The sequence below is a fragment of the Dipodomys merriami genome, unplaced genomic scaffold, assembly GCF_024711535.1.
Source record: "Dipodomys merriami isolate MVZ:Mamm:240054 unplaced genomic scaffold, mDipMer1.0.p SCAF_25, whole genome shotgun sequence".
Taxonomy (NCBI): Eukaryota; Metazoa; Chordata; class Mammalia; order Rodentia; family Heteromyidae; genus Dipodomys; species Dipodomys merriami.
This window is the reverse complement of record NW_027203937.1, coordinates 16,659,640-16,681,760: the sequence shown is the minus strand read 5'-3', so window position 1 is coordinate 16,681,760 and position 22,121 is coordinate 16,659,640. Positions and strand designations below refer to the sequence as shown.

The following is a 22,121-nucleotide window of genomic DNA, read 5'->3' as shown; positions in this document are numbered from 1 at the left end:
TATAGAAAAAGAAAATTACAATCATCAATCATGCCTTTTCTTGGCTCTTTTTCTCAGCTTGTTAAAATTGGATCTACAGCTAGAATAGCAACAGTGATTTTTATAAGTGTGTAATTTTTATCAGTAATCAATCAAACTAAAATTACAAGGCATAAATGCAGCAATTTCAGGGTTGGAAATGTGTCCCATGTATCTTTGTATCATGCAGAGCAGCCCGATGCCCACTTTCTGCAATGAATAGCATCTCAGATGAGGCCTTAACATGGGGTCAATTACTGAGGGCAATAATTAGGAGCAATGTAGACTTAATTGTCTGGCAGACAAAATTTGGATAATATTATCAATGGTACTAGTCATCTCCTGAGCTTACCAAGTACCTATGCATTGAAATACTTTTGAAGTCTTTTTTTTTTCAAAGTGGAAGATCATCATGTTGATCAAGATAAATGAAGCTCAGAAAATCATCCCCCACCCTGGAGGGTGCTAATATTAGGAGGGAAGGGAAAGAGAGAGTAAAAGAATAAATATACTTTTTATAGATGTATAAAAAGTAGCAAAATAGAACCTACTAAACTTTTTAAAAAGGAAGGGGGATGAAGGAAGGGTAAGAAAGATGGATAGAGAGAGGGTGAATATGATCAAAGTACATTACAAGTACATCGTAAATATCATAATGAAAATCATTTGTACAAGTAATTTATGCTAATAAAAATTTTTAAAGGGGAGGATGAAGAGGGAGCCAATCATCAAGAGCAGACTGAGGCATGTGTGATTTCAGTAGTTATCCTTAGCCTGGTCATATTTTATATTACCATTATAAGCATTAAACCAATGTACTTTCTCACTGGATTATACTAATTGCTCTAGAAGTGAGATAGGGGATTTATCATAACCCTAAGTTTTGAGCTGGTAACTTTTGGCAGTAGATCTCCTGGTAAAAGAGAATAAAATCCAAAGGAGAGTAATAGAGGAAACAAAGAGGAATAGAGGAGGTGATTTGATAAAATAACACTATATGCATATATAGAAATATCAAAAGAAACATATCTGAACAATTAATATTTGCTAATAAAACAAAACAGAGAGTACACTCCAGGGCCAGGCTGAGTTCTAAACCTGCTTCTACTCATAACAGTTGTGACAATTAACTTCTCTCTCTGTTAATTCATCTGTCCAGAGATTGTTCTGTCCAGAGATCTGTCCCCAGAGATTGTTACAAGATTAAATGACCTGATGCATTTAAGGCTCTCAGCATAGCACCTGAAACTTGGGAAGCAATATCTATCCAACTGTTTTTTTTTTTTTTTTTTTTTTTGGGTCCGGTCGTGAGGCCTGTACTCTGGGCCTGGACGCTGTCCCTCAGCTCTTCAGCTCAAGGCTAGTGCTCTACCACTTGAGCCACAGCGCCACTTCCGGCTTTTTTTTTCTTTTTGCTTATGTGGTGCTGAGGAATCGAACCCAGGGCCTCAGGCATGCAAGGCAAGCGCTCTACCACTGAGTCACCTTCCCAGCCCTCTATCCAACTGTTTTAAAAGGGAAGAAATAGCAGCAAGTGTGGTGAGACTGAGAAAGGTCTTTAAAGGGATATCTGAGCTACTTATGTTTTCAATCCCACAGAAATATTCTTCAAGTCCATAGAAAATTAAGGACACAAAGTAAAGAATATGCCAAAGGATCCTATTTACTTGAATGACATGTAAAACTGATGGAGGGGTAGTTTCACCAGCCCAAGCAACTTGTCTTGTCCTGGGCTCCGAACTTTATTCCAGGTTTCAATTATCATCACATTGTTCTTAAGCCTTTCCAGGTGTTTGGAAGACAGAGAGACAGGAATCATCTGGGGAAAAAAAAAAGAGAAAAAGAAAAATGTCCACATTTGAGACAATTAATTTAACAAGCATTTACTGAAATCCTACCATGTGCATGCAGTGTTAGGAGTTAAAAACATTAAAGTAAAACTTTCTCTGCAGCCTTAGTAGAGCTGGCAGTTTGCTATTACAGACTAACATATAAATGACAATTTGAAATTTCTGATGACATAGCTCATGGGGCACAGAAAAGGTTATCAGTCATGCTAAACAAGCCCACCCAACTCTAAGGCAAAATACTCATTTCTGCTTTTTAATTTTAATTTTTTAATTGTTATTATAAAGGTGATGTACAGAGGTGTTACAATTATGTAAATCAGGTGAGTACATGTCTTTTTGGACAATGTCACCCTTTCCCTTACTCTTCTCTAGTTTCAAATTACTCATTTCTAAACAGTGCTGAGAGATTTATTTTTTTGGTGGTGCTGGGGTTTGAACTCAGGATTTCATGATTGCTACACAGGAATTCTAGTGCTCGGGGCTGGGAAGCTGGCTCAGTGGTAGAGCGCTTGCCTTGCATGCCTGAGGCCCTGGGTTCGATTCCTAAGCACCACATAAGCAGGAAAAAAAAAAAGCCGGGAGTGGCGCTGTGGCTCAAGTGGTAGAGTACTAGCCTTGAGCTGAAGAGCTGAGGGACAGCACCCAGGCCCAGAGTTCAGGCCCCACGACAGGACTCAAAAAAAAAAGGAATTCTAGTGCTTAAGCCAAACCTCTTTCCCATTTGTGACCTGTTATTTTCGAGATAGGGTCTCATTTTTTGCCTGGGCAAGACTGGACTGTAATCCTATTCATATCGAGCTAAGATGACAAGTATGTACTATCATGACCAGCTTTTTCTGCTAAGACAAGGATCTTGCAAACCTCTTTGCTTGGGCTAACCTTGAATTGTGATTCCCCCTGATCTCTACCTCCAAAATAGCCATCATTAACACTGTCACCCAGCAAGAAAGATGTTTTTGAGCAAGGATAGCTCTTGACTTGAAAAGCATTGTACACTTTAGCAAAGGCTACTAATCCAAAGCTAGATAGTATTTAATGTGATGGCACAATGCAAAACCTCTGCCCAACAGCTGTCATAGCAAAAAGCAAAGCCATCTGTTCATTTGTTTTTCAATATGAAATAATTTCAAAATTGACCAGCTAGTAGACATCACAAAGAAACAAGATGTAGAGACAAGAGAAGCTCCATCAAAATAATAGTAGGATCAAGGGACTACAAATTTGAAGGTACCCAGCTGTAGCAACAACTACAATATAGTATAAACTGGGAGTCAAGCTGAAATGATGAAACTGACAGAAAAGATGAAAAACAAAATAATGAAACCAGAAGTATAAGGCATGATGTGGTAGAGTGTGTACTTTCCCATGCAAAGCTGTGGGTTTAGTTCCAAGCACCAGAATCAAACCAAACACCTCCTTCCACTTGCCCCCGCACTGTCATGAAAAAGACACTCAAGATAAAGAATCAGACCAGAACTATCATCTTAAGAAACTAATTACAGAAGGTGATCTACGTACATGTCTGATCCTTAAAACCAAGAGTAAAACTAATTCAAACTAATCTCCAAATTGGAGGTTTCAAAGACTGTGGATGAGAAAAAACAAAACAGAACAACAAAAATAAAACAACAGAAAAAAGCTGAGCAGGAATTAACTAGAACTAAATGCTATGCTTCACTGGTGTTGTACTGGCTGAGAAGGAAATCCAATACAGAAAGAAAAGCATATGTGAAGACAAGAGAGAAGAGAATATTCAGGAAATACTGCATAGCTGAGAACAGCTAGACTATTTAGTGTGAAGGGAAGAATGACAGGCATAGAGACTGGAGAAATGTATTCAGTCAGTTCTTAAAGCTTCTTAGAGGCCAAGCTAAGGCTTTGCATTCTATCTTAAAGACTTTAAAGAAGCACTGGAAGGTTTTATATAGGGAAGCAAAATGTTCAGGTTATTGTTTCACAAAGATTTCTCTTATTGATACACAAAGGAAAAAATGGACACATAAGAGGTCAGAAATAGTAGACCAATCTGAAGTCTAGTTGGAATGATGGTGAGGCCTACATGGAAGCAGTGGCAATGGAGTTAAAGGGATGCATGCCAGAAATACACATGCAAGTACAAAGTGCGAGATACCCAGGTGGTGATGTCCAGCAAGCAGTCAGATACTGATACATGTAACTAGAGGGAAATGTCTGGCTTCTGTAGAGATATAGGCTTGGAAGTGAACTTCACAAAAAATGAAAGCTGACTTGGTCTATATGGGCTCATGTCTACTCAGGAGGTAAGAGATCAGGAGGATCTTTTTTTTTGGTCTGGTCATGGGGCCTGAACTCTGGACCTGGGTGCTGTCCCTCAGCTCTTCAGCTCAAGGTTAGTGCTCTACCACCTGAGCCACAGCGCCACTTCTGGCTTTTTTTTTCTGCTTATGTGGTGCTAAGGAATCGAACCCAGGGCCTCATGCATGCAAGGCAAGCGCTCTACCACTGAGCCACCTTCCCAGTCCAAGCAGGATCTTAATTCAAGATCAACTTGGACAAAATGTTCATGAGACCCTTTCTCAATCCACAGTTAGAAGTGGTGGTTTGTGGCTGTCATCCCAGCTATATAGGAACCATAAGTAGGAGAACAGCATTTTGGGCCAGGCGGGGAATAAACACAAGGCTCTATTGCCAAAATAACCAAAGCAAAAAGTTGGCTGAGGGTAGGGGATAGCTCAAGTGATAAAAATACCTGCCCAGCAAGCAAAATAATCCTGGGTTTAATCCTCAGTACTGAAAACAGAAACAAAAACAACCCACAAAACAACAACAAAACAATAAAACAAAACCAAACCATCTCCCCAAACAAAAAAAAAAAACAATCTGGAAGTGTAGGAATAGAAATTATGAAGTTATGTCCATGTCTTTCGATGGAAAGTATGCTTGATTTGAAGAACACATGCAAGATTAATGAAATGCCAAGAGCAAGGGAGAAAAGCTAGGTCTCCACCCTTATCCTGGTTTTCTCTTGGTCAAAAATTTAAAAACAAACAAAAAACCCACCAGCATTTGGATCAGGAAGAAAGTTAAGAGTAGAGTAAAATAAACTAGTAAAAAAAAAACCCAGGGCTGGGAAGGTGGCTCAGTGGTAGAGTGCTTGTCTTGCAAGCATGAGGCCCTGGGTTCGATTCCTCAGCACCACATAAGCAAAAAGAAAAAAAAAAAACTAAAAACAAAAACATAAATTTAAACACCAGCAGAAAAATTCCAAATCATGCCAGCATCTTTTTTTTTTTGGTCAGTTGTGGGTCTTGACAAATTCCAAATCATTGAAATAAATGAGGAATAACAGCTAGTAAAAACATATCAATAAAAATATAAGGAGAGACTGGAGATAAAGGAAGGTTAGGGGAAAGTCGAATATATTAAATAAACAGTGAGAAATCAATGAATTGAGAAACAAAAAGAGAGACAAAGTTTTAAAATGGTTGGAAATGAACTATACAACTTGAGGGGGAGGGAGAGGAAGGGAAAAAACTAGGAAAAAATGAGGGAGAGGGTCACATTTGTTCAAAAGAAAATGTGCTTAATACCTGACTTATGTAACTGTAACCCCTCTGTATATCACCTTTACAATAAAAAAGAAATATTAAATTAAAATACTGATAAAAAGTTTTTAAATGTTGTTAATATCTTTTTCTCTTTCAATTCAGTAGAGCACACCAGAAAATTACAAAGTTTTCTTCCAATATGAACATTCTAGATTCCTTTTAAGATGGCACTTGGATTTGGGAACATTTGGCTGACACCCCCATATACAGTTACCTGAGAGAAGTTAAAGACTGGTTGTGTTGTACCCCAGGCAATGACAGATCTGGTGACTTCCTCTGTGCTGAAGAGTTTACAAGTCAAATAAACATTGCATGGTGGTTGTTTCTCAGATTCTCCAGTAATAAAATCTTTCCCATCTGGCACCATCAACAGCACATACAAGAGCAAAGCATTTTCTTTGGCTGACCCATTTGCCTGATTTACTAAATTATGGGAGGCTGGCACAGACATGAAGGCTGAAGAATTTGTTGCTACAGGGCTAGGTGGCTTTTCATTGGAAAGTATCAGTCTCTGTGCTTTCTTTGCAGTTTCTTCATGAATTTGATTTGTGTTCTGTAGATCTGTGGTACAAGTATTATCTTGGCTGGTTTCTAGTAATATCTTATTTGGACTTGTAACAACAGAAAGTGGAGCTTGTTGGGTGCTGCTGGTTAGCTCAGTATTGACATCAGCAAAATCCTTGTTATCTATAACAAGCTCCATGGTTACCTATAAAACAACAAGAACATTCCGTAGAAGTGGAATCAGAATTTTGGAACTGGAAGTATAAGGTTATTAGGAAATGAACCAACTTAAGAGGAAGAACAGACTGCGTATACATCAACTTATCAGTCTAAGGAAACTGAGACTGATGATCAATAATGTAAATCTGGAGTAAGGACATGTTCAGAAAAGGATGAAGACATACATGTTTAAAGGATACAGAATCCAGTTGGAGGCTCCTAATGACTAAATCTAGAACAATCTGAGTAATGGAGCAATAAGAGTAATGGAGTTTCAAACTATTGAATAATGTAAGAAACTGTGAGTTCATGTTAACATAAAATTAACATGGGAGAAGTATGCAGAAATATATATTCTGGGCTGGGAAGGTGGCTCAGTGGTAGAGCGCTTGCCTTGCATGCATGAGGCCCTGGGTTCCATTCCTCAGTACCACATAAGCAAAAAGAAAAAAGCCGTAAGTGGAGCTGTGGCTCAAGTGGTAGAGCGCTAGCCTTGAGCTGAAGAGCTGAGGGACAGCACCCAGGCCCAGAGTTCAGTCCCCACGACCGCACCCCCCCCCCAAAAAAAAAGAAAGAAATATATATTCTTCTGTATTTTTGTATAGAAGAATGGCAGTGAATAAATATTCAAGGAAGGCTAGGAATGTAGCTTAGTGGTAAGAGCACTTGCCTAGCAAGGACAGGCCCTAAGGCCTTGAGACCCTGAGTTTAATCCCCAGGACTGAAAAAGACAAAACCAGGGCTGGGAAGGTAGCTCAGTGGTAGAGTGCTTGCCTTGCATGCATAGGCCCTGGGTTCAATTCCTTAGCACCACATAGCAGAAAAAGCCAGAAGTGGTGCTGTGGGTCAAGTGGTAGAGTGCTAGCCTTGAGCTGAAGAGCTGAGGGGCAGTGCCCAGACCCAGAGTTCAGGTCCCACGACCAATCAAAAAAAAAAAAAAAAAGGAAAGCCAAAATGCAAACCAGACAAAATGGTGGAGCTAGAAATCACTATCATACAATTATAGTAATATGTGCCTCACGTAAACCAGTAATAGGACATTCTTCAAAACTGCTTTACTTTTATAAAACATTAATGTAATCAAATAAGAGAAGGGATGCAAAACAGTTACAGACTAAAGAAGATTAGAAAGAAATGATAAACATTAATAATCCTGGACTTAAAAATAAAGTGCTAAGGAGAAAAATACTGGCATAGGTGGTGAAATGTGAGTATGGGTTATAGATGGAATATATTATCAATCTTAAATTTCGTTTACAATGAATATGAATGTTACGTCCTTGTTCTTAGGAAATATATGAAATACAAGCTAAAACTTTTAGGACGAAATGGGCAAAAATTCTCAAATAGTTTAGAAAAAATGTGTGCATCATATGGCATATGTATACATATAGTACGTGTATACATATAGTATGGACAGAACAAATAGAGAAGGAAAGGGAGAAAGAATTATAAAGTAAATGTGACAAAGGCTAAGAATGGGCAAGGCTAGGTGATGACCTTTATACTACATTTCTCCTAAGTTTGAAGTTAATTCAAAATAAAAGTTAAAATTGTTAAAAAGTAGAACAGAGCTGGTTACCAGTGGCTCATGTGTATAATCCTAGCTACTCAAGAGGCTGAGATCTGTAGATTATGGTTCAAAGCCAGCCTGGGCAGGAAAATCTGTGAGATGCTTATCTCTAGTTAACCAGCAAAAAAAAAAAAAAAAAACCAAAAAAACAAAAACAAAAACAAAAAACCAATCAACCAAACAAACAAAAAGTCAGAAGTAGAACTGTGGCTCAAGTGTAGAGCTTTAATCTTGGGCAAAAACAGTCCGATGTCCCTGAGTTCAAGCCCCAGGACTAGCACTAAAACAAAACAACAACAACAATAACAAAAATCCAAGCAAAAAAGAAAAAGGAGGCAAAATCAATTTTTTAGGATAGAAGTAGTTGTCACTAGCTGTTAGAAGAATGAATTACGAGGGATAAAAAAGAGTTACTGTTTCTTTTATTTGAAAACTTTAGGTGTTATACTCTAAAGTTGTTTTCTTCTATCAAATACAATCAGCAATCAATCTATTTTAGTACTTCTTTCAACAGAGATAAGATAGCAACAATTTATAGTCCATCAATCATATTTATTACACTGTTTAGATTTGAAACCTAGAAGTCTAGAAGGAACAAAAAGCAAGCAAAAAAAACCTTGAATAAAATAAGAGTAAGGGGGCTGGGAAGGTGGCTCAGTGGTAGAGTGCTTGCCTTGCAGGCATGAGGCCCTACGTTTGATTCCTCAGCACCACATAAGCAGAAAAAGCTGAAGTGGCACTGTGGCTCAAATGGTATAGCGCTAGTCTTGAGCTGAAGAACTGAGGGACAGCGCCCAGGCCCAGAGTTCAGGCTCCACAACCGACCAAAAAGAAAAGAGTAAGGTGGTGGTTTTTTTCTTCCAATATTAGAGTAAGTCTTTAAAAGGTAAGTGGCATTTACTAGAAAGATCAGGAACAAGAGAGGAGACTTTCAGGAAGAAGCAGCAACATGAAAATAAAACTAAAAAACATGTAAACTTGAATCAAGATGGTGTACCCTAGTGGTTCATTACATAGTTTGACAAGGCTATTAGTAAAGAAGGCAAAAGTGGAGGTCATATGGTGAGTCCTGCATCTCATCCCTTGGGTGACTGAGTCAGGGGGATGTGTCAAACATAACTGTGAAGATTTTAAAGGCTCACTAAGGACACAAAGAAAAGCTATTCTGAAGCTATACATTCAAATTCTGCCACCTAGGATGCTGTTAAACACAAGGAAGACCCCCAACCTTTTTTCCAATGACTTATACATTAGAATTTACTCTATCAGGTACACAGTTACTTTTTTCCTTGTTTACTTCCACAAGTCTAGTCCAAGCCAATATCAATCATCTCTTTTTGGGACTAATGCTACAGTCACTCTCATGCTTCAGAGTCCTTCCTTGGCTCTTAGGCTAAAATCTAAACCCTTTAGTTTGATCTACAAAGCTTTGAATAATAGGGCTCCTCCTGCTTGTATAAACCCTACTTTCTACCACTTGTCTACAATGTGGTAACATTCTATCCCTTGACATGCAAAGCCCATTCTCACTTTAGGGCTTTTTCACTTTGTCTTTACTCAAATCTTGCCTTAAATGTCACTTCCTTGGAGAAACCATCTCCTACTTACTCTTAGGTACCCACTGTCATATTACTTCCTCCAAAGCACTTCTGCTGTCCTATTTCAATAGAGTTCCCATGATAGCATATCAGGACCTTTGCTTTTCTTGTTCACTGTAATATTCCAGTGCAAACTAATAATACTTGCTCAGAAAATACTTCTGACTTCCTGAATATTTACCACATACCTTCAGGGGGCCAAGTAGAGCCTGGCCATTTTCCTGTTGCACTGGAAGTTGGTCACTGAAGGATAGCAGCTTTGACTGAATGACAGCTCGCAAAATAAGTGATGCAGCTCCCATGAGTTCTGGCTGCAGAAGGAAAGCAGCAGCTTAGGTTCAAGTAGAAGCAGAGGAAATTTTAATTGAGGTGACACCCCATGATCGCTGATAAAAGAAGCCATGCTTTATGAAATACAAAGTGTGTGTGTGTGTGTGTGTGTGTGTGTGTGTGTGTGTGTGTGTGTGTGTGTGTGTGTGTGTGTGTGTGTGTGTGTGTGTGTGTGTGTGTGTGTGTGTGTGTGTGTGTGTGTGTGTGTGTGTGTGTGTGTGTGTGTGTGTGTGTGTGTGTGTGTGTGTGTGTGTGTGTGTGTGTGTGTGTGTGTGTGTGTGTGTGTGTGTGTGTGTGTGTGTGTGTGTGTGTGTGTGTGTGTGTGTGTGTGTGTGTTGGCCTGGGGCTTGACTTCAGGGCCTGGGTGCTGTCCCTGAGCTTTTTTGCTCAAGACTAATAGTGCTCTACCACTTGAGCCACAGCTCCACTTCTGGTTTTTGGTAGTTAATTGGAGATAATATCCTGGGCTTTCCTGATCGGGCTGGCTTTGAACAACAATCCTCACATTTCAGCCTCATAAATTGCTAGGATTATAGGTGTGAGCCACTGGCACCTTAGGCACAAAATTTAATTTTTATGACTATATGATTCCATATTCTATCACATTTTGGTCCCTCTTCTGATTCTACTACTTTTCTCTGGAAGGTGAGAGAATTTCATAAGTCACAAAAAGGTTGGAAGATCATTTTCTATTAAGAATTAACTGGGTTTTCAACTTAAGGTTTTAAGCCTGCTAGGCAGGTACTTTATAAGCCATACCCACAATTATATTTACTTTATTTTTTAAATATTGTTTCTCACTATACTTTGACTGACTTGAAGTATGGTCCTCTCATTTATGCTTCTCAAAGCAGTTTTTTATTGGTTGAGATAGGGTCTTGTGAATTTTTATTGCCCACCTTGTCCTAAATCCACAATCCTCCCATAATCTACCTCCTAAGTGGCTAGGATTATAGATGTGTGCTAGTATGCCCACCAAGAGTTAATTCTTTACTCAAAATTGTTCATTCTCACTACTAAAAATTAAAAAGGAAAGCTGGGCACTGGTGGCTCACACTTGTAACTTGTCTACTCAGGAAGCAATCTGAGGATTGTGGTTCAAAGTCAGCAGGGCAGGAATGTCTATGAGACTCAGCTCCAATTAACCACCAGAAAACCAGAAGTGGTGCTGTGGCTCAAAATGATAAGAGCACTAGCCTTGAGCAAAAGAGCTCAGGGACAGAACCCAGACCCTGAGTTTAAGCCCCATTACTGACCCAAAATAACAAAAAACAACAATAAAAAAGCCTTTAAAATTAATTTAATAAAAAATAAGGGCTGGGAAGGTGGCTAAGTGGTAGAGTGCTTGCCTTGCATGCATGAGGCATGCATGGGTTTGATTCCTTAGCACCACATAAGCAGAAAAAGCCTGAAGTGGCGCTGTGGCTCAAGTGGTAAAGCTGAAGAGCTGAGGGACATGCCCACGCCCAGAGTTCAGGCCCCACGACTGACAAAAAAATAAAATAAAATAAACAGAGAAAAAAGAAATTTGGATGATAAAAATCTTTACCATTAAAACTAGGAAAATTACAGAACCTAATATACCTAATATGGCCAAGAATATGAAGAAACAAAAGGCTGTTATATAGGCCAGGAATGTGGCTTAGTGATTGCCTAGCATGCAATGAAGTCCTGGGTTCAATTCCTCAATACCACATAAATAGAAAAAGTCAGAAGTGGCTCAAGTGGTAGAGTGCTAGCCTTGAACAAAAGAAACTCAAGGATAGTGCCCAGTCCCTGAGATCAAGCCCAGGACTGGCAAAAAAAAAAAAAAAAAAAAAAAAAAGAAGGCTGTAATATGAAGAGTGTTGGGAATATAAACTGACAATATACTAATACACTTTTGGACAACAAATTTGGCAGTTAATATAAAAACCTTACGCTGGGCACTGATGGTTCATGCCTGTAATCTGAGTTACACAGGAGGTTGAGATCTGAGGATCATTGTTCAAAGACAGCCTGAGCAGAAAAGTCTGTCAGAATCTTATTTCCAATTAATCACCACAAAACTGGAAGTGGTATTGTGCTTCAAGGTGGTAGAGTGCTAGCTTTGTGCGAAAAGAGCTCAGGGACAGCACCCAGGCCCTAAGTTCAAGCCCCATGACTGACCAAAAATAACAAAAAGCAACAATAAAAAAGCCTTTAAAATATTCATACTTAGTACTTAGTATTCACAGTTTAGTACTTCCACTTCTGGGAATTTAAAATAAGGAAGTAATACATAAAAAGCTTAGGCACAAATATGTATGTTAAAAATACTTAACAATTAGAAGTAACCATGTGTTCAATAATCAAGAATTATTAAGCTAATTATAGTATAGCTACATAATGATATGCATCATCAAAATGAAACCTATGAAATGTTTTTATTAATAATATGCTATGTTTGATAAAAGTAGTATATTACATCATATTCATAGTAAGCCTTCAATTATAAAATTCCTTTGGAAACAGCATAAATATAAATAAATATATATATATGTAATTTTTTTTTTTAAGTCAGGGCCTTACTATGTAGCATAGGTTGATTTTTGAATCTCTCAAATGCTGGGATTATAGGCATGGGCACTACATCTGCCCAAATACATATTTCTGAAGAAAAAGAAAATATTTTCAAGACAATAGTAAATAAAAACATAAGGGGGCTGGGAAGGTGGCTCAGTGGTAGAGCGCTTGCCTTGCATGCCTGAGGCCTTGGGTTCCATTCCTCAGCACCACATAAGCAAAAAGAAAAAAGCCGTAAGTGGCGCTGTGGCTCAAGTGGTAGAGTGCTAGCCTTGAGCTGAAGAGCTGAGGGACAATGCCCAGGGCCAGAGTACAGGCCCCATAACCGGACCCAAAAAAAGAAAAAAACCAAAAACACAACAACAAAAAAAAACCCATAGGATAAATAAAAATTGCATATAAAATTATGTAATATTGTGTACATTTGAAAAAGACAAAAACAAGTTAATGTTGAAAATAGTTATTTCTGGAGCTGGGAAGGTAGCTCAGTGGTAGAGTGCTTGCCTTGCATGCATGAGGCCTTGGGTTTGATTCCTCAGCACCACATAAGCAGAAAAAGCCAGAAGTGGCACTATGGCTCAAGTGGTAGAGCCTCTAGCCTTGAGCTAAAGAGCTGAGGGACAGCGCCCAGGCCCAGAGTTCAGGTCCCATGACCAGCAAAAAAAAAAAAAAAAAAAAAGTTATTTCTTAATGGTTGGATTATAGGCAACTTTAATCTTTTGAACTTTTTCCAAATTTTTAAAAAAATTATATAATTTTTATACTTACAAGAAGGTCATTAAGATAGGGTTATCAGAGGCTAACTTCTATAATCCTAGCTACTAAAAAGGCTGAAACATGGAAGATTGAGGTTCAAAGGTAGTCCAGGCAGAAAACTCTGTGAGACTCTATCTCCAATTAACCATCAAAATACTGAGCTAGAGGTATGGCTCAAATGGTAGAGCACTAAATGAGAATATGAGGCTCTGACTTTAAGCCCTAGTACTAGAAAAAAAAGTAATTAATTAGGTACAGAAGTTATTTGGTGAACATACTAAAATATTAAGAGCTTATCTTGAAGTTGTCTGAAGATTGAAGAATTATATGATTTCTTCCTCCTAGTTCTATTTTTCTATTTTCCCCAAAAGAGCTTATATTACTATAGTCTATGAAAAAGGCCAAAAGAAAGTAAGTGCATTCTTTGCGTTACCCATTCCAAAGATGAGGGAAAATCACTGGAAAGGATACTCATTCACTGAAGGAAGTAAATATTGCTCATGTCATAGTTTGTTGATTTAGGTTGCTCTAGTTGAACACAGAGTTTCTAAACTTGTTTTCTTATAAACTGCTACATTACAATTACATTATTTTGGCCATGAATTGCATACTTTGGGTATTCCATTACTAATAGGAAGTAGAATCTCAAACAAAGGCTAATATAGCCTATATCAATACAATCATCTCTTTATAATAGGGGGCAGAGTTAAGAGAATGAGAACTTGGGATCTAAAGACAGAAGACAGGCTGGAGTTCTAACTCTGCTTTTTATTAGACTGGGTAATCATACATGTTATTTAACTTCACTAAATTTTTTTCTTCATCTAAAAAATAAATATAATAGTATACTTTATTCACAGAATTGCTATGATTAAATTTGGTAGTGTGTTTATAAAGCCTTTAGCCTAATTCTGACCTAGAATAAACAGCAGAAGCTAGCAATAATAATAATTAATAAGCATAACAGTTATTAGCCTAAGTACTGTTAGAACTTAGAGAAATGTCTACTTTAGGTAGGAACAAAATTTTAAGGCTGCTCCAAATCTCTGAACTGTGAGGTTTTGAGGTGAATTGTGAGATCAAAATCACTGAAGTACCTTTTTCTGTGGAGGCTTCTTTGCATAGATTTGGAAGGTGAGTTTAGAATTCCACCAGTGCTCTATCATTGGGCCATTGAACTGCACTGGAAACACAAATCGCTGCTGGAATTTCACCACTGTAAAGAGAAGCAGATACACAGGTTCATGTTACAGAATCCAGCAGAGCTGTCATTAATTTATGCCTTCACACTACTTCCTTTACAAGTCTAAACTGTCTTTCAGGAATCTAGGTAATAAGATTTCACAGAAAGTATTAGGGTTGTAGGACTACAGGAGCAGAGACAAAGGAAAACCCAGGGTATAGTAGCAGAAGAAAAGCAATACTATGCTGCCATGCTTGCTATGAGAAATACTTACCTTATGAGAAGGGGGTATGGAAGAAGATGTAACCAGATAGTGTACTACATTTAAGGTAGGACGACGTGTGACAACAGAACTGAATAAAAAATGAGTTTATCGCTGGACTCCAGTGGCTCACATCTATAATCCTAGCTATTCAGGAGGCTGGAGATGAGTATGAAGGTTCAAAGCCAGTCCAGGCAGGAAAGTCCCTGAGATCCTGAGATTCTTTATCTCCAATTAAACCAGCAGAAAGCAGAAAATAGAGCTGTGACTCAAGTGGTAGAGCAGTAGCCTTGAGCAAAAAAGCTTAGGGACCCAGGCTCTGAATTCAAGCCCCAGGACTAACAAAAAACAAAACAAAAACTAATGAATATAATACTCTTTTAACAGTTATGCTCATTCAATACTAGGCATTGATGTTAGCAATGTTAGAGAATCTGTCTCTTTGATGGAAAGGAAAGCATTTCTGCTGAAATTCCAAGTATAAATGGACTGAAGTCATAGTGTTATCTGGGTTTGTGTTCAATGACAGAAGGCATTAATTAGGAAATAAAAGGAATTTGTGATTAAACTCAAAGACAAGTCAAGCTTCAGTTTTATTAGTTACGGATGAAAATTTAAGCAATAACTTATTATCTACAAAATGATCTTCCTGTTCATTTACGTCTCAGGCCCTTAAAATGGATAGAAGTTTCAGATAGCCCAGTGACATCGAGAATCTGGTATCAATGGTGTTCATTTCAAATTGCTCATTCTGACCTATTGTTCTCTGTTCATCTCTGGCTATCTTAAATCTTGACTCTGTGTACTTCTACTAATAACCTTGTGCAAGATGTGGGTTTTGCTGAAACTTCTTATGAACACAGTGCTTGGGTTCAGGAAGCTAATGTCCATTAAATCAGTTTCTCTGGTTGCTGTACCAAGGAAAGGAAAGAGATAATGCCACACTTCACTGGTGTGCTAGAAGATAAACTAAGGTAAAAAATGGAAAAACCAAAAAAAAAAAAAAAAAAAAAACAACACTCGGAACACTATAAAAATCACTTATGTACAAAAAATTCTGTTTCTATCTGATGCTATTAAGTATATTTTTGTACTACTACTGTATTGCTCATACAATTTATTCTTTTTTTTTTTTTTTAATGTTTTCAGTAGCACAGGTGTTTGAGGGCTTTCACACTTGGCATCACCTGAAGAGTCATTCTTCCATTACAATTCTGATTCTTACACTAATTTTTTTTTTTTTTTGGTCAGTTGTGGGCCTGAACTATGGGCCCAGGGTGCTGTCCCTCAGTTCTTCAGCTCAAGGCAAGTGCTCTGCCACTTGAGCACAGCACCACTTATGGGTTTTTCTGCTTATGTGGTGCAGAGGAATTGAACCCAGGGCCTTATGAATGCAAGGCAAGCACTCTACCACTGAGCCACCTTCCTAGCCCCTTACAATAATTTTATTTACTTACTTTTAACAACTGCCTCATGTTTCCATTTCCTGGAGTTTGTTTTAATAAATAGTATTTTAAATGTTCAAAGAAGTTACACCTTTGCGTTCCTCTGCTAAGGGCCATTTATTGTTATTTTTAACCACTATGTGAGTTAAGGTGATAATAGAAGGAGAAGTTTAAATTCCTATATAAATCATATAAATTTATATAAATTTGAGACATTATTTTTTTGAGCCACAGCACTACTTCTGTGTATGTGGTACTGTGGAATCGAACCCAGGGCTTTATACATGCTAGGCAAGTACTCTTCCACTAAGACACATTCCCAGCCCAACATTCTTTTTCAGAGTTGGAAGAGATCCTGAAAGTACTTTGTCTAACCTATATTTTTGCTAGGGGTACATAATAGAAATAGGGCTGAGTGGTAGACATCTATACCCAGCAAGCACAAGGTCTTGAGTAACATCATGCCAATTAGTTTGTGGTATAATCAGAAGTACAACCTAGCCTTCCAATTCCTAGACTAAGGCTTACTTCACATTCCATATGATCCTCTCAAAAGAATACAGAAAATTCAGTTGTTGCAGCCAACAATAAAGGTAATGCATGAGAGATAAAACAGATCAAGAGTACCAACAGTTGAATGATCTTAGATAAGCTACTTAATTAATTCATGTTTACGTTTCCTCTTTCCCCATCTCTGTATATTTTAAATGTAAGGATTAAGTGGCTAATTAAGAGGAGAGTTCTTGCTACGTAGTAGTTTAATTTCTGTAATTGCGTGCTATTACTAGTTATAGAAACGCTATTTTAGAGTTTAATGCTTCTACACTAACTGTCCCATTTGTTTGTGGATTGATTTAAAAAAAAATAATTATAGGCAACCTTTGCTTTCAGGTATTATCTTTTCTTTTTGGTTCAAGACTGGAACTCAAACTTGGTACCTGATACTTTTGTTTAATGGCTAGCACTCACCTTAGCCACACCTCCAACTCCAGCAGGTAATATCTTAGCTGAAATTTCTCATATCTGAATGATGTCCTTGCTTTGTAGTTCCATAGTGATAAAATGGGTTCTAACTAGCATAAGTTTCAATTACATTACATAGGCAAACTAAGACTGTAGTTTTCCATTTTATATCTATTTAAATAAATTTATCAAATGTTATTTAGGTAGAAGGAGATAGGAGAGAAAGACCTGAGAAAATAATCAAATCTCTCTCTTTTTGCATATAAACAAAATAAGTTTAACCAGCTGATCATGGAGGCACAAAGATTAAGAATCAGAGGCTCTGTCTCAAAAGGAAAACAACAAGTCAGGCATTGGTGGCTCATGCCTGTAATCCTAGTTACTCAGGAGGCTGAGATCTGAGGATGGAGGTTCAGAGCCAGCCACACAGGAAAGTCTGTGAGGCTCTTATCTCCAATTAACCACCAGAAAACTGGGAGTGGCACTGTGGGTCCAAGTGGCAGAGTGCTAGCTTGGAGAGAAAGCCCTCAGGGACAGCACCTAAGCCCTGAGTTCAAGTCACATAACCACCACCACCACCAACAACAAAAGAAAAACAGCTAATGCCAATGGCTATGCCTGCAATCCTAGCTAGTCAAGAGGCTAAGATCTAGAGGATCTAGAAGCTAGCCAAAGAAGAAAAGCTCATGAGACTCCATCTCCAATTAACCAGTAAAAAGCTGGGCTGGGGGCTGGGAAGGTGGCTCAGTGGTAGAGTGCTTGCCTTGCATGCCTGAGGCCCTGGTTTCAATTCCTCAGCACCACATAAGCAAAAAGAAAAATAAAAAGCCGGGCGCTGGTGGCTCACGCCTGTAATCCTAGCTACTCAGGAGGCTGAGATCTGAGGATCACGGTTCAAAGCCAGCCTGGGCAGGAAAGACCGTGAGACTCCTATCTCCAATAAACCACCAGAAAACCGGAAGTGGCGCTGTGGCTCAAGTGGTAGAGCGCTAGCCTTGAGCTGAAGAGCTGAGGGACAGCGCCCAGGCCCAGACCGGACCCAAAAAAAAAAAAAAAAAAAGCTGGGCTGGAGGCTTGCCAGTCAAGCAAGTAAGCCATGTGAGTTCAAAACCAAAACCTTAACAACAACAAAATCAAACAACAAAAAAGTCACAATAAAAACAAAGAAAACAGTTTATAATTACTTTAGAGGGCTGGGAAGGTAGCTCAGTGGTAGAGCGCTTGCCTTGCATGCCTGAGGCCCTGGGTTTGATTCCTCAGCACCACATAAGCAAAAAGAAAAAAGCCGGAAGTGGCGCTGTGGCACAACTGGTAGAGAGCCAGCCTTGAGATGAAGAGTTGAGGGACAGCGCCCAGGCCCAGAGTTCAGGCCCCATGACCGGACCCCCCCAAAAAAATTACTTTAGAAATTCCTCTAATATACTTACTTTCAGCTAACATGAATGCTCTGGACAAACATCCAGACAGCTTTTGATGCTGTTGTAAGCATATAATCAGTAAATGCCTTCCATTAAGACAAAGCTTGAATACTCTCTTTCTGAAGCTGATGGGGAGACTGAACTAATATGGCTGAGTAAAATGGTATATTATATTACTTTAGATGGTATTTTTAGGGAAAGGAGATATTAGGACCTTGAGCTAGCTGACCACTTGAGCCTCCAGTCCATTTTGTATTACTTTTTGAATGGGGTCTAAAGTTAGTCTGTACTAAGAGCTTCCTATTTATGCTTTCTAAATAGGTAGGATAAAAAGCATACTCCACCACACTCAGCTTTTATTGGTTGAGATGAAGTCTAACTTTTTGCCACAATCTTTTCATCTCTACTGACTGAGTAGGATTATAAGCATAAGCCACAATGTTTAGCCAGGTTATGTATTGCAGGATAATTGTTTATATCTCATATTTGAGCAAGATATACTCATAACAAATGAGAAAATACCCCTGTGCAAGATTTATTAATTTGTAATACCCAAAGATTGAAACAACTTAAATACTGGCCAATAGAGGGTTGAAAATTCTGGTCTACCGTCACAATAGAATAGTATATAGTCATAAAAAAATGAAAAAGCTCAAGCTGGGCAACTGTGGCTCATACCTATAATCCTAGCAACTCAGAAGGCTGAATCTGAGGATCACGATTCAAACCAGCCCAGGCAGAAAAGTCTCTATGAAACATTTATCTTCAATTAACCACTCAAAAACTAGAAGTGAGCCTGCATTGGTGGCTCACTGGTGGCTCACGCCTGTAATCCTGGCTATTCAGGAGGCTGAGATCTGAGGATCATGCTTCAAAGCCAACTTGGGCAGGAAAGTCTGTGAGACTCTTATCTCCAATAAACCACTAAAAAATCCTCTGGAGCTTTGGCTCAAGTGATAAGAGTGCTTGCCTTGAGCTGAAGAGCGCAAGGACAGCACTCAAGCCCAGAGTTCAAGCCCCAAGAAGGACAAAAAACAAAAACAAAAACAAAAAAACAAAAAAAAGGGAAGTGGAGCTGTGACTCAAAGTGTTAGAACACTAGCCTTGAGCAAAAGAATTCAGGGCCTGAGCAAATTTCATAGTAGCATTATGGCAAAACTGCTCCAAAGTGGAAACAACCCAAATGTCTATTCAACTGATGAATGGATAAATACGGAGTATTGTTAAAATATAAAAAGAATAAAGTACTGATATAAACCATGGTATAGACAAAATTTAAAATACTATGGGGCAAACCAAAGAAATCACAACAATCGTGTTACATGATTCAATTTATATGAGAGATCCAGAATGGACAAATTGATTAGAAATAGAAAAATTAGTGGCTGCATAGGGGAAGGAAATGTAATTAAATATGGAGCTTTTTTTAGAGATAAAAATATTCTCCTAACATTGAACTGTAAATGTCAAATGAGTGAACTATAGTATATATATCTTGATAAAGAAAAATGGAGATATTTGTTTTTTTTTTTTTTTGTTCCGGTCGTGGGGCCTGAACTCTGGGCCTGGGCGCTGTCCCTCAGCTCTTCAGCTCAAGGCTAGCACTCTACCACTTGAGTCACAGCGCCACTTCCAGCTTTTTTCTTTTTGCTTATGTGGTGCTGAGGAATCGAACCCAGGGCCTCATGAATGCAAGGCAAATGCTCTACCACTGAGCCACCTTCTCAGCCCAAAAATGGAGATATTTGAAAGAATATGGTCTAAGAGATGCTCTGAGTTCTATTCTCAGCTGTGCTACTGCCCTGCTGCCTTACATCAAGGTAGTCAGAAAATCACTGGCCTGTTTCCTCACTTATAAATGAAAAGAATTAGACTTAGATTAGATTCAGGTACTGGAAAAGTCAGATGAGTAATGAGGGGCTCAAATCCAAAGTCAAAGTAAGGAGCAGAAAAACCAGTTTGTTTCTTACTTCCATCTGTAATTTTACTGGAGGCAAGTCGAACAACTTCAGTTATCAAAGCTGTCTTTCCAAGTTTACTTTTGGAAAAGCCCACAGGAAAGTGATACTCCACAAAGAAAGTGCTGAAAAAAAGAAAAAATGACAAAGAAACAATGTTATCAAAGTGGATACTACAGAAAATAGAAACATGTTTGGTGGGGGAGGGGGAGAGAGGGAAGATAGGATGAAAAGGGAGGATCACAGGAATGGAAGGAGGAGGAAGGATAAGAAAATACAGTCATTATGTTCAATGCATATTATGTAAAAATTGACCTATATAACTATGTAGGATGGGAAGGGAAAAATAGGAGAGAAGATGGAAGGAGTGACATTGACCAAGAGGCATTACACTTCTAACCTGACTTCTGAAATTGTAACCTCTTTGTACAACTATTTAATAATAAAAGAAACAATGTGATTAAAAAGCAAATAGTAGGGCTGGGAAGGTGGCTCAATGGTAGAATGCTTGCCTTGCATGCATGAGGCCCTGGGTTTGATTCCTCAGCTCAAGTGGTAGAGCGCTAGCCTTGAGCTGAAGAGCTGAGGGACAGCACTCAGGCCCAGAGTTCAGGCCCTATGACCTGACAAAAAAATAAAAATAAAAACACATAGTAAGCCTATTTGCTGCTTATAAATATTATATATTTTTGAAGGATCAATTTTCAGGACCTATTATTCTCAGAAGCTGTACCTCTTCTTCAAAACTTTCATGGATCTGGCCAGGTTGAATGAAATGCTCTCTTTTATAAGCTTCAACAATACTTTTAATACAAAACATCCATTTTTGACTCTAAAATCTTATGGTAAAGATAGCTATTTAAACGTTTGCCTTGCTATATAACATCAATTTGCATTTTTTATTTTTTTTGGGTGGGTCGTGGGGCTGGAACTCTGGGCGTGGGCGCTGAGCTCTTCAGCTCAAGGGGAGCACTCTACCACTTGAGCCATAGCGCCACTTCTGGTTTTCAGGTGGTTTATTCGAGGTAAGCATCTCAAGGACATTCTTGCCCGGGCTGGCTTTGAACCATGATCCTCAGATCTCAGCCTCCTGAGTAGGTAGGATTACAGGTGGGAGCCACTGGTGTCCGGACCAGAGTTTGCATTAATATTCTTTTTTCCCTTACTTACCTGGCATAGTTCTTGGAATCTCGAGGAGACTGAAATTACTTATATTGATTGAATAATGCACATCAACACACATGACAAATTATACCATTTCACAATTACATAATTATTCAATTATACAACTGAAATTATTATTAGCCGCACTTTCCCAAAACTTCAAATTTACCTTTTTCCTGTTAGAAACATACCACTTTTTTGCTGTTATCAGCTTAGCTGATCTCCCAGCAAAGGGTTTTTTGCCAGGGGTCATCTGAGGACTATCTGGAGGGACTCCCATTGTTTCAATGATGATTCTGACTGAATGTGTTCTACCTAGAAGGGCCAGTCTAGCCACACTTAGTGTCATCACTGGGGCATCTTCTGGAATTTCTGAGGTCATCTGTTCAACCAAATTTCTGCAAGGAGTTCACACAGACAAGCAAGGAATTAGAGGCCCAACATGAAATATTTTATAGTTTGAAAGAAAAGAGGAGAAAAGCAGTAGGGCAGCAAGTGAAAATGGCTCTAATTATCAGAATTTTGGTCCTAATCTACAATGAAAGAAATCTAAAAAAAAATGTAAACAAATTATTTTAATCTAAAGATTTATATCCATCCAAGTATAGGAACTGGTGTTATAGAAGTAATTTTCCTAGAAAAGACATAGTTTATTTCAGCTACCAACTACTCTTCGATAACTATTGTGTCATTTGCTTTCCTTAGTGGTATTTTCTACATAGGTATGATCACATTCACATGTATGTACT

At 38.5% G+C, this 22,121-nt stretch overlaps 1 protein-coding gene across 4 annotated transcripts in view; it reads right to left on the bottom strand.

The window, feature by feature from the left end:
* Positions 1–22,121, bottom strand: part of C2cd3 (C2 domain containing 3 centriole elongation regulator) — a 115,697-nt gene that overhangs the window by 70,734 nt on the left and 22,842 nt on the right. For all 4 annotated transcript variants that reach the window (XM_070035022.1, XM_070035023.1, XM_070035024.1 and 1 more), the window contains exons 10-15: positions 21,564–21,770; positions 20,221–20,333; positions 14,077–14,195; positions 9,538–9,660; positions 5,670–6,164; positions 1,686–1,837 (exon numbers count right to left, since the gene is read on the bottom strand). In XM_070035022.1, coding sequence (XP_069891123.1) covers positions 1,686–1,837; positions 5,670–6,164; positions 9,538–9,660; positions 14,077–14,195; positions 20,221–20,333; positions 21,564–21,770 — 1,209 coding nt within the window. The remainder of the gene's footprint in view (positions 1–1,685; positions 1,838–5,669; positions 6,165–9,537; positions 9,661–14,076; positions 14,196–20,220; positions 20,334–21,563; positions 21,771–22,121) is intronic.